Source organism: Arachis hypogaea, chromosome 16, assembly GCF_003086295.3.
Source record: "Arachis hypogaea cultivar Tifrunner chromosome 16, arahy.Tifrunner.gnm2.J5K5, whole genome shotgun sequence".
Taxonomy (NCBI): domain Eukaryota; kingdom Viridiplantae; phylum Streptophyta; class Magnoliopsida; order Fabales; family Fabaceae; genus Arachis; species Arachis hypogaea.
In genome coordinates this window covers 41419069-41430798 of record NC_092051.1, presented here as the reverse complement: position 1 = coordinate 41430798, position 11730 = coordinate 41419069, and the positions used below count along the sequence as shown (strand labels likewise).

Genomic DNA, 11730 nt, shown 5'->3' with positions numbered 1-11730 from the left:
GCCTTATTGCCCAACCAACATCCATAGCCTTAGCCATACCATAACACTACTACTCTTGACTCTCTCTTGAGTGAGGGAGAGTGTTGCCTTGTTGAATTCGATTTTGAGGGAGATTAAGATTCAGATTCGGATTTGGATTCTTGTTGTGCTCCCTTACACACTAACTAACTAACTAACTAAGTTATAGTTAGAAAAGAAGAAATAATGGAGAGGAATGAGATAAGGCATTCAAAGTTCAAAAGGATTTGTGTGTTCTGCGGAAGTAGCCCCGGCAAGAAAACTACCTACCAAGATGCTGCTATTCAGCTTGCCAACGAATTGGTATAGCTAATTAACTATAACTACCTTATTAGTTATTAATTTCATTCCGAAAATACCCTTTTGTTACTTATTTCACTTTTCACTTATCACATGTCTCTTGCTTGCTCTAAATACTTCATCATCATAAACAACAACGTCAAAGCACATTTCTGTTGAGTGAGTATGTGCTTTGATATTAGTTGCAATTCTGTATCTTATTTCTCTGGGTTTCAACTTGGTATTTTAATTATTAAAAAAATAAAAATATTTTCTGCTTTTCGTACAAGAATATCTGTTGGTTGCTACGTTTCGGTTTCTGAGAGCTTTTGATTTATTTGTCAACTCTCTCCGAAACTTTACAAGTCTCCATCTTTGTTTTCTTTTTCTGTTGAGCCTCTCTCTTGTACGGAGGCACAAGTGCCATTTGCTGAGTGACCATTGAAGAATCATTACCATTCCCCCCTTTTCTTTTTTCTTTCTGGCCTTTTGTTTCTACTCCTTCAAAGTTCAAACAATAATAATTGAAGGGACATATGCACTATATATATATATATTTTTTTTTTTTCATTGTTAAAGTGATTGATAAAAAAGTAAAAAAAAAATTAAATTTTATATCATAGTAAAAGAATGTAAAGAAAATTATTCAAAGTACTTTACTAACATATATTCATTTATTATATATTTCCTTTTTATATTTTATAACATCATCATTAATTGACTATGATAGTAGTCACCATCTTTGTACTCTTTCCATGGTGAAATTAAGTTAATTGCTCTTATTAATGTAATGATAATATTAATATTAAATAGTTGTTAATAATGATGGTGTGTGAAGGTGTCAAGGAACATTGATCTGGTGTATGGAGGTGGAAGCATTGGGCTAATGGGTTTGGTTTCACAAGCTGTTCATCATGGTGGTAGGCATGTCATTGGGTAAGTAACTAACTCAAACTCTCTTTTTTCTTTTTCTCTTTTCCCACACAACAATGTTGGGTAAAAGGAAAGAACAAGAAAGGAGAGGCAATGAGTGAAACCACCTTCTTTTTTCTTTGTGTTGGTCACTTTCTCCGTTAACACTAATAATAATAATTATTATTTTGTCATCTTATTGTCTCCTATGCAGAGTTATTCCCAAGACTCTAATGCCTCGAGAGGTATGACACTAAGAATACCTCTCTTTTTTATTTTCCTTTTCCTAAGTAATAAATAAATTAGTATTAACTCTGTACAATAAATATAGAATATTAGTGTTCCATTAGTTTTAGTCATTGATCTTTATTATAAAATATATATAACTAAAATCAACAATTAAAATAATTAGAACACCATTATTATTAGAACGCTTAAAAATTTTTCTATGCAATAATCAATTCCAAAACTTGGTAATATTACCATTAGAGTATGATGATGTTAGAAAAGTTTTCTTTCTTTTTAGACAAATGCTTCTGTAGTTTTGTCGAGGAATATACAATGAAATATTTCCATAAACACTGTAAATATATAGAGTAGTGGGGCTAGAGTTTTTTTTTGTATGGCCCTTTTTTTTCCTTTATTATTGTAACGGAGGTAGTTTATTTAAATTGATCAATGTGTTGATACCCTTACAAATGCAGTTAACTGGAGAAACAGTGGGAGAAGTAAAAGCTGTTGCAGATATGCACCAAAGGAAAGCAGAGATGGCAAAGCATTCAGATGCCTTTATTGCCTTACCAGGTTACAATCCAAATATTTTTGTTGTATTAGAATAAAACAGAATTAGAATTGCTTTAAGCTTTTTCTAATTATTATTATTATTATTATTATATATTAAGTGTTTGACGAGAAAAATAATATCCTAAACTTTTTAGCATCCCTTATACTGACAGAAGCTTTTTGTTACATTTTAATTAAAAATGTTTAACATGCCTAATCATGGACAAAGCATTAAATTGAACAAAGTATTAGTATATTGGATAATGTTGACTAGTCCTTTCACTTTATATCAAACAATGTCAAGCTGTTAGGATACATAATCAAGTGGGGTAGGAATGAATTTAATTAATCTCAAGTTAAGGGAACCCCTAAAAGAACTTTCCCTTCACACACATACCAATACCACTATAGAACTTGATTCTGCGGCTCTGAGCAACTGTGCTTATTGTTATTACGGTTCAAGGTTGAATAAGCATTTAATTTGGCTTGAAATTGAAAGCATGACGTGATTGTACCAAAGTTGCCTCATTTCATGGGAAATGAAAGCAGAAGAACTTTCACGAGATAACGATTCTAACTAGCACCTGCACCTGACATTCAATGATGCTTTTAACCCTTTTTTAATTTCTTACACACAACTGAAAAAGATAATAACCTAGTTAATAGTAATTACTTATATATGTTAAATATAAATATTGTGTTAAACATATTAAGAGTAACAATTGAATTGATGGAGTTTTACATGGCATGCAGGGGGTTATGGAACACTAGAGGAGCTTCTTGAAGTCATAACCTGGGCACAACTTGGGATTCATGACAAACCGGTAATTAATTAATTACTCGATCTATCAATATTAATTAATGGATAACTAAAATTAACAAATAATTGAAAATGGATGTAGGTGGGGTTAGTGAATGTTGATGGATACTTCAATTCCCTGCTTTCATTCATTGACAAAGCAGTGGAAGAAGGGTTCATTAGCCCAAATGCCCGTCACATAATTGTGTCAGCACCAACAGCAAAAGAGTTGGTCAAGAAATTGGAGGTATGACTTATAATAACTATTTACATGTTCATTTATTTGTGTAATGTTAATTAATGAAGTTGAGTTTGATAACAGGAATACGTTCCATGTCATGAAGGTGTTGCTTCTAAGTTGAGCTGGCAGATGGAACAGCAACTTGCTTACCCTCATCATCAAGATTATGACATCTCAAGGTAGCTCATGACTTTGCTTCACTTGCACGTAACATCAAGAATTTCGGAGCTGCAACAAGAACAATCTGCTTTCAACTATCACCCTTTTTCTTTTCTTTTATGTAAATTATTCCGATTCACCTCAAATATGTCAAACTACTACTACTTTTTATTACCACCATTTGGAGTTGTAAGTAACCATTTCCATCTCAACTTATTATTATTATTTTTATTATTATCTAATGCCAACTAATTAATGTTATTCTCATTTTCCATGCCTCTTGGCTCCTTTTGATGCCTACGAAAAAGTACTAATCATGCACAAATCACTTAGAAAACTATATAGTTATGAAGAAATATTATTTACATACTAAAAATTAATAATTATATATATATATTTTTTAATTTATTCTTAATGTGTATTTATTTATATTTTATTAGGCCACTGTGGAAAGCTTTTAATTACTGGGGTGATTTCAGAGAGAAATTAAATGAAAAAATATAACACTATATCTAATTCAAAATTTTAAAGTGTTAAATTAATGGATTTCTCATCTTATAAATTTTTCACAATTACAATATTATTGTATTTTACATATATTATTGATTAATTTTAGTCGCTGATTTTAATATACACTTATCATGATTGATAATGGTGTGATTCAAGTTAGGAATCGCTAAAAGTTTTTTAGAATGTTTGTATAGATTTATACATGCAATCTTACTATGTAGAATAATGCATGAGACGTATGTAGTGACTAAAACTAAAGCCTAAATGATGAAGTAGTTATCAGCACTTGTGAGAGTCAAAACGACCAAACTAATTAGATAATTGTAGAACAAGAAAATGTGACAAGGTGGAGGGCCTTGCACAGTATACAGAGGACTACATGGTCCCAAAATTAAATAAAATGTTGCTAAGTGATAACAACAATAATTAAGAATGGGACCAATTATGTTCATGGCGTGTCTCGAAGTATCTAGCTAGTGCAAGTTTTTGGGTATCAAAAGAGTCTCGGAGAGGAAGAGAGAGAAAATAAAGACAAGAAATAAGACACTGACTGAAGCAGCAAGCAATAAGTAGTGGTAATAGACTAATAGTAGTAGCAAGTAGTAACCGCCTAACTGGGTCCAATTCTATTTTGTAGGGGCTTTACATGGCCTGGTTCAGTCCGAAGACTAAGCCCGAACCCGAATAATTTAGAAGTTAATTTGGTGTGATTTTATCAGGTCTAGGATCGGATTTAGGTCTCAAAAATAGACCCGGTCATTATTTAGGGTCGAGTCCAAGTCAAAACGAATTCGTCTTTACCTGACCTATGTGTATCCTAAAAGGACTAAAAAAAGTATATACATTAAATTAATTCTAATATTATGTGATATTAATTATAAATTTATTGTTTATTTTTAATTACAGTTCTTAAATTAGAAATAGATCAAAAAAACATAAAATTAAAATTTATGGACAAATTCAAGTTTAAGTATATAAATATTAACTTCTCGTAAAAAGTATGTTTTTTTCTTTTATTTTTTTAAATAAATGTATCATAATCTTTTGATATAAAGTTTATCAAAGTCTAAATTTTATCGATTTAAATTCAATTTTAGTGTGACTTGAAAGTTGTAAGATTTCACCATATCTAAGATCGGATAAAGATCTCAAAAATAGATCCAATTAAGACAAATCCGACTTCACCCGATCCATGTACACTCCTACTATTTTGTGTGTTGATACAATGCAAAAATGTGGGGATTGCACTCTTGAGCCACATTTTGGACACGGACAATTGCAAGTGAAGTTCTTCTTTTGTAGGGACAATTTGACATTGCCATGTGTTGATCATGTGCCACATGCATTCAAGAAACAAAACAGTATGATGATAATAACTAATAATAATCTTTGGTCCCTGTTCTGTGTTACAATTACTATTGGATTTGTACAATTGGGACTTGGAGATGACTCCGGAACTTTTAATTTTGTGACTGGCCTTGTTCTGTTGTGTCATGAATTATCCTAATGCTACGTATTTATTACTTTTAATTGATGTTGAAAGATGAAACATATATGTATGACATTGCAAATTAAATAGGAAGGTATTAAAGGAAAGAGCTCCTATATATCAAGGTTGCATGTATGATATGACACTTAACATGACTACTTATGAGATCATCAGTCCTTCGTAATTTCCCATTATTGAATTAGCTCTAGAATAGGAAGGAAGAAAAATTAAATTGCATTGCTTTTTCTTCAAATTTTGTGTAATTCAACTATTTTCTTCTTTTTATTTATACCCTTATAGTTTGTAAAGAGAAGTTTATATTATATCAAGTTAATGTGATATAAACAAATATAGAAAAAGTTAAAGTTAGCTTTTTTGTCCCTCTTTGGAACATTCAATATTATTAAAATGTTTGGATTGTTTAAAGGAAGGAATTAAAGAAACCATGTAATGATAGAAGAGCATAAAAAGGTAAAAACCATGCCGCACTACTTACATATAACAAAAGAAAATTAATTAGATCTCAGTATAAAAACAATAAATCAATATTTTTTTTATGTTGAATTAAAATATGAGAGTAAACTCACTTCGATTGCAACGAATATTAGAAAATAAAAATAGATATAATCTAAGTCTTTAGTTTTTAATTCTACAAACAAAAATTATATATAATATTGTGAGATATTTTTTACAAAAAAAAAAAAAAACATAAAAAAGGATAGTCTTATTAGTACTTAATGACCTATAAATTAAGACTAACCTCTCTTCATCTTTAACTTAAAGTTAAAGAAAAGAGGGAATAACTGAGTGAAGAATGAAAAAAAATTATTTATCATTTTAATTCAGTCAGATTATTGTCCAAAAAATAAAGATTTATCAATATTAGCCTAAAACTACAGAATATAGTGTTGACTGTGAATTACGCATTGCTAATTTTGAAAAATATGTACGTCTAAGACTATAACCTCATGAGAATGCAACTTTCGATGATATTTTAGGTAACATGGCTCCTAAATTCCCTCTCCATTATTTACTTTTCGAGTAAAGTACTAAAAATAACCATACAATATTATAACGCTGACAAATTTAACCATCGTTAATGAACTTCTCCAAGTGCCGTCCAATTTCTGTCAATAACAATGTTGTTAGCGCACTCGTTAGCAGTAATGTCAGAGCGAGCCTCCAGTTCTCCAATGTCAACAATGATCTCCAAGGTGAAGAAGATTTTTTCCTAGGATTTTCTAGTAATTCTTAAGAGTGAATGAAGGAATTTTATGAAAACCCCAAGTGTGAACATAAAGATGAAAAGTCGCGTCGCATGGAAACGAGGATGGGTTTTTGAGGTCATGGATCAGGATAACCAAGCTTCTGACTATTTTACATTGGTTACGTATGCAACAAACATCTATATCAACAGTGAACTGTGTCAACACCTAAAGTTACTATGACATGTCAGCATTTTTTATTCGGAGTTGATGGAAAATTTTTTTATAAAATCCGCGTTGTATCATTGAGATAAAGAATAAGAATCGAAGTGAATCGTTTTATTTTGAGTGGTTGCATTATCATTCAAAAAAATAGACAAAAATTAGATTGGTAGTTCACTCTTCAGCTCACGATCGACAATAATGATCCTTAGTATCACTATCAAACTAATGGTATTTGCATGTTTCAGCATGTGAAAAAAAGGGATGAACCTTTGATGAGCGGATAATTTATACGCTTTTTGGCATTATTTTTAGTATGTTTTTAGTAGGATCTAGTTACTTTTAGGGATGTTTTCATTAGTTTTTATGTTAAATTCACATTTCTGGACTTTAATTTACTATGAGTTTGTGTGTTTTTCTGTGATTTCAGGTATTTTCTGGCTGAAATTGAGGGACTTGAGCAGAAATCAGATTCAGAGGTTGAAGAAGGACTGTTGATGCTGTTGGATTCTGACCTCCCTGCACTCAAAGTGGATTTTCTGGAGCTACAGAACTCGAAATGGCGCGCTTCTAATTGAGTTGGAAAGTAGACATCCAGGGCTTTCCAGCAATGTATAATAGTCCATACTTTGGCCAAGAATAGATGACGTAAACTGGCGTTCAACGCCAGCTTTTTACCCAAATCTGGCGTCCAGCGCCAGAAAAAGAGCCAAAACCAGAGTTGAACGCCCAAATTGGCACAAAAGCTGGCGTTCAAACTCCAAGAAAGATCTCTACACGTGCAACACTCAAGCTCAGCCCAAACACACACCAAGTGGGCCCCGGAAGTGGATTTATGCATCAATTACTTACTCATGTAAACCCTAGTAGCTAGTTTATTATAAATAGGACATTTTACTATTGTATTAGACGTCTTTTTGACCATCCTGGATTGTATTCTGATCCTGTGATCACGTTTTAGGGGCTGGTCATCTCGGCCATGCCTGGACCTTTCACTTATGTATTTTCACGGTAGAGTTTCTACACTCCATAGATTAAGGTGTGTAGCTCTGCTGTTCCTCAAAGATTAATGCAAAGTACTTCTGTTTTCTATTCAATTCATCTTATTTCGCTTCTAAGATATCCATTCGCACCCAAGAACGTGATGAAGGTGATGATTATGTGTGACGCTCATCACCATTCTCCCCTATGAACACGTGCCTGACAAACACTTCCGTTCTACATGAAATAAGCTAGAATGAATATCTCTTAGATCTCTTAATCGGAATCTTCGTGGCGTAAGCTAGAATGATGGCGGCATTCAAGAGAATCCGAAAAGTCTAAACCTTGTCTGTGGTATTCCGAGTAGGATTCAATGATTGAATGACTGTGACGAGCTTCAAACTCGCGATTGTTGGGCGTTAGTGACAGACGCAAAAGGAGGGTGAATCCTATTCCAGCATGATCGAGAACCGATAGATGATTAGCCGTGCTGTGACAGAGCATGTGAGCATATTTTTCACTGAGAGGAGGGGATGTAGCCACTGACAACGGTGATGCCCTAGCATAAAGCCAGCCATGGAAAGGAGTAAGACTGATTGGATGAAGATAGCAGGAAAGCAGAGGTTCAGAGGGACGAAAGCATCTCCATTCACTTATCTGAAATTCTCGCCAATGAATTACATAAGTATTTCTATCCCTATTTTATTAATTAATATTCCAAAACACTATTATCAATTTATATCTGCCTAACTGAGATTTGCAAGGTGATCATAGCTTCCTTCATACCGATAATCTCCGTAGGATTCGACCCTTACTCACGTAAGGTATTACTTGGACGACCCAGTGCACTTGCTGGTTAGTTGTATCGAAGTTGTGAACCATGGTATTGGCACCATGTTCTTAGCGCCATTGCCAGGGAAAGAAAGAGCCATGAATTTTACATAATCAAAGTGTAATCACGATTGCGCGTACCAAGTTGCTCACGTTGCCAGGGATTGTTTGAGCCTGGACATCACAATTTCGTGCACCAAGTTTTTGGCGCCGTTGCCGGGGATTGTTCGAGTTTGGACAACTGACGGTTCATCTTGTTGCTTAGATTAGGTAATTTTCTTTTTGTTTTCTTTTAAAAAAAATTTTCAAAAAAATCTTTCAAAAATTTTCCCTTTGTTTTCGAAAAAAAAAATTGTGTTTTCAAAAAATATATTTTTCTTCAAAATTTTTAAGAATGAATTCTAGTGTTTCATGATGATTTGTTGAATCCTGGTTGGCTGTAAGCCATGTCCAATCTTTTGGACTAGGATTTCAACTTATCATCACAAGAAATTCTCACACACTTAGTTGTTCTATACATGAAAAAACTTACATGCTAAAGCTTGACTGGCTGTTAAGCCATGTCTAACCCTCAGATTGGAGCTTTAGACTAACATGGCAAGATTCCTGGAATTCATATTAAAAATTTTGGAATCCTTATTTTTCTTTTTCATATAATTTTCGAAAAAATCCAAAAAAATTAGAAAATCATAAAAATCAAAAACATTTTTTTGTGTTTCTTGTTTGAGTCTTGAGTCATGTTATAAGTTTGGTGTCAATTGCATGTGCATCCTGCATTTTTCGAAAATTCTCATGCATTCATAGTGTTCTTCATGATCTTCAAGTTGTTCTTGGTAAGTCTTCTTGTTTGATCTTGATGATTTTTTGTTTTGTGTCTTTTATTGTTTTTCATATGCATTATTGAATTCTTAGTGTCTAAGCATTAAAGAATTCTAAGTTTGGTGTCTTGCATGTTTTTCTTGCATTAAAAATTTTTCAAAAATATGTTCTTGGTGTTCATCTTGACATTCACGGTGTTCTTGGTGTTCATCTTGACATTCATAGCATTCTTGCATACATTCATTGTTTTGATCTAAAAATTTCATGCATTGCATTATTTTACTTGTTTTTCTCTCTCATCATAAAAATTCAAAAAAATCAAAAAAATATCTTTCCCTTTTTCTCTCATCAAATTCGAAAATTTGGATTGACTTTTTCAAAAAATTTTTAAAATCTAATTGTTTCTCATGAGTCAAATCAAATTTTCAATTTGAAAACCTTATCTTTTTCAAAAATCAAATCTTTTTCAAAATTCTTAGTTATTTTCGAAAATTCCAAAAATATTTTTCAAAAATCTTTTTCTTATTTTTATACCAAATTTTCGAAAATAACAATAACAATTAATGTTTTGATTCAAAAATTTCAAGTTTGTTACTTGCTTGTTAAGAAAGATTCAAACTTTAAGTTCTAGAATCATATCTTGTGATTTCTTGTGAATCAAGTCATTAATTGTGAATTTAAAAATCAAATCTTTTTCAAAAACTAATTTCTATCATATCTTTTCAAAATATCTTCTTATCTTATCTTTTTCAAAAATTTGATTTCAAAATATCTTTTCTAACTTTCTAACTTCTTATCTTTTCAAAATTTGTTTCAACTAACTAACTAACTTTTTGTTTGTTTCTTAACTTTTTCAAAACTACCTAACTAACTCTCTCTCTAATTTTCGAAAATATCTTCCCTCTTTTTCAAAAATTTCTTTTTAATTAACTAATTGTTCTTATCTTTATTTTTTTGATTTTAAAAATTTTCGAAAAATACTAACATTTTTCAAAAAAAAAAAAAAAAAACCATTTTCGAAAATCACTAACTCTTTTTCAAAAATATTTTTCGAAAATTCTCCCTCTCCCATCTTATTCTATTTATTTATTCATCTACTAACATCTCATCTCACATCTCTGCCATCCTCACAGTTGTGTTTCTTTCTTTACATCACACTCTTTGTCTCCCTCTTTTCTTCCACTCACAAAGAGATCCCTATACTGTGGTATAAAGGATCCATATTATTATTATTATTTTTTCTGTGCCCTCTTCTTTGTCATATGAGCAGGAGCAAGGATAAGAACATTCTTGTGGAAGCAGATCCAGAACCTGAAAGGACTCTGAAAAGAAAACTAAGAGAAGCTAAAATACAACAATCCAGAGATAACCTTTCAGAAATTTTCGAACAGGAAGAGGAGATGGCAGCCGAAAATAATAATAATGTAAGGAAGATGCTTGGTGACTTTACTGCACCAAATTTCAATTTACATGGAAGAAGCATCTCCATTCCTGCCATTGGAGCAAACAACTTTGAGCTGAAACCTCAATTAGTTTCTCTGATGCAGCAGAACTGCAAGTTTCATGGACTTCCATCTGAAGATCCTTTTCAGTTCTTAACTGACTTCTTGCAGATATGTGATACTATTAAGACTAATGAAGTAGATCCTGAAGTCTACAGGGTCATGCTTTTCCCTTTTGCTGTAAGAGACAGAGCTAGATTATGGTTGGATTCTCAACCCAAAGACAGCCTGAACTCTTGGGATAAGCTGGTCACGGCTTTCTTAGCCAAGTACTTTCCTCCTTAAAAGCTGAGCAAGCTTAGAGCTGATGTTCAAACCTTCAGACAGAAAGAAGGTGAATCCCTCTATGAAGCTTGGGAAAGATACAAACAGTTGACCAAAAAGTGTCCTTCTGACATGCTTTCAGAATGGACCATCCTGGATATATTCTATGATGGTTTATCTGAGCTATCAAAGATGTCACTGGACACTTCTGCAGGTGGATCCATTCACCTAAAGAAAACGCCTGCAGAAGCTCAAGAACTCATTGACATGGTTGCTAATAACCAGTTCATGTACACTTCTGAAAGGAATCCTGTGAGTAATGGGACGCCTATGAAGAAGGGAGTTCTTGAAGTTGATACTCTGAATGCCATATTGGCTCAGAATAAAATATTGACTCAGCAAGTCAATATGATCTCTCAGAGTCTGCATGGAATGCAAGCTGCATCCAACAGTACTCAAGAGGCTTCTTATGAAGAAGAAGCTTATGATCCTGAGAACCCTGCAATAGCAGAGGTGAATTACTTAGGTGAACCTTATGGAAACACCTATAACTCATCATGGAGAAATCATCCAAATTTCTCATGGAAGGATCAAAAGCCTCAACAAGGCTTTAATAATGGTGGAAGAAACAGGTTTAATAATAATAAACCTTTTCCATCATCCACTCAGCAACAGACAGAGAACTCTGAACAAAATGCTTCTAATATAGCAAATCT

General features: G+C 32.6%; 1 protein-coding gene and 1 non-coding gene across 2 annotated transcripts; one reads left to right on the top strand and one right to left on the bottom strand.

Moving 5' to 3' along the window:
- LOC112759189 (cytokinin riboside 5'-monophosphate phosphoribohydrolase LOG3) lies at nt 1–3458 on the top strand. Its single transcript, XM_025808006.3, has 7 exons — nt 1–321; nt 1136–1233; nt 1424–1454; nt 1914–2013; nt 2746–2816; nt 2895–3038; nt 3114–3458. The coding sequence occupies exons 1-7, from the start codon at nt 205–207 to the stop codon at nt 3213–3215; spliced, it is 663 nt and encodes a 220-aa protein (XP_025663791.1). The 5' UTR covers nt 1–204; the 3' UTR covers nt 3216–3458.
- A 7586-nt stretch (nt 3459–11044) lies between these two features.
- LOC112760899 (small nucleolar RNA R71) lies at nt 11045–11152 on the bottom strand. Its single transcript, XR_003181315.1, has one exon. It is a non-coding gene; the product is annotated as a small nucleolar RNA R71 (small nucleolar RNA).
- Between the last annotated feature and the right edge of the window lie 578 nt (nt 11153–11730).

Excerpts from the sequence above, each read along its gene's own strand:
- LOC112759189 (XM_025808006.3), top strand. The coding sequence starts at position 205 with ATGGAGAGGAATGAGATAAGGCATTCAAAGTTCAAAAGGATTTGTGTG. Across the intron at positions 2,014-2,745 it reads TGCCTTTATTGCCTTACCAG|GGGGTTATGGAACACTAGAG; the intron begins GTTACAATCCAA and ends CATGGCATGCAG. Across the intron at positions 2,817-2,894 it reads TTGGGATTCATGACAAACCG|GTGGGGTTAGTGAATGTTGA; the intron begins GTAATTAATTAA and ends AAATGGATGTAG.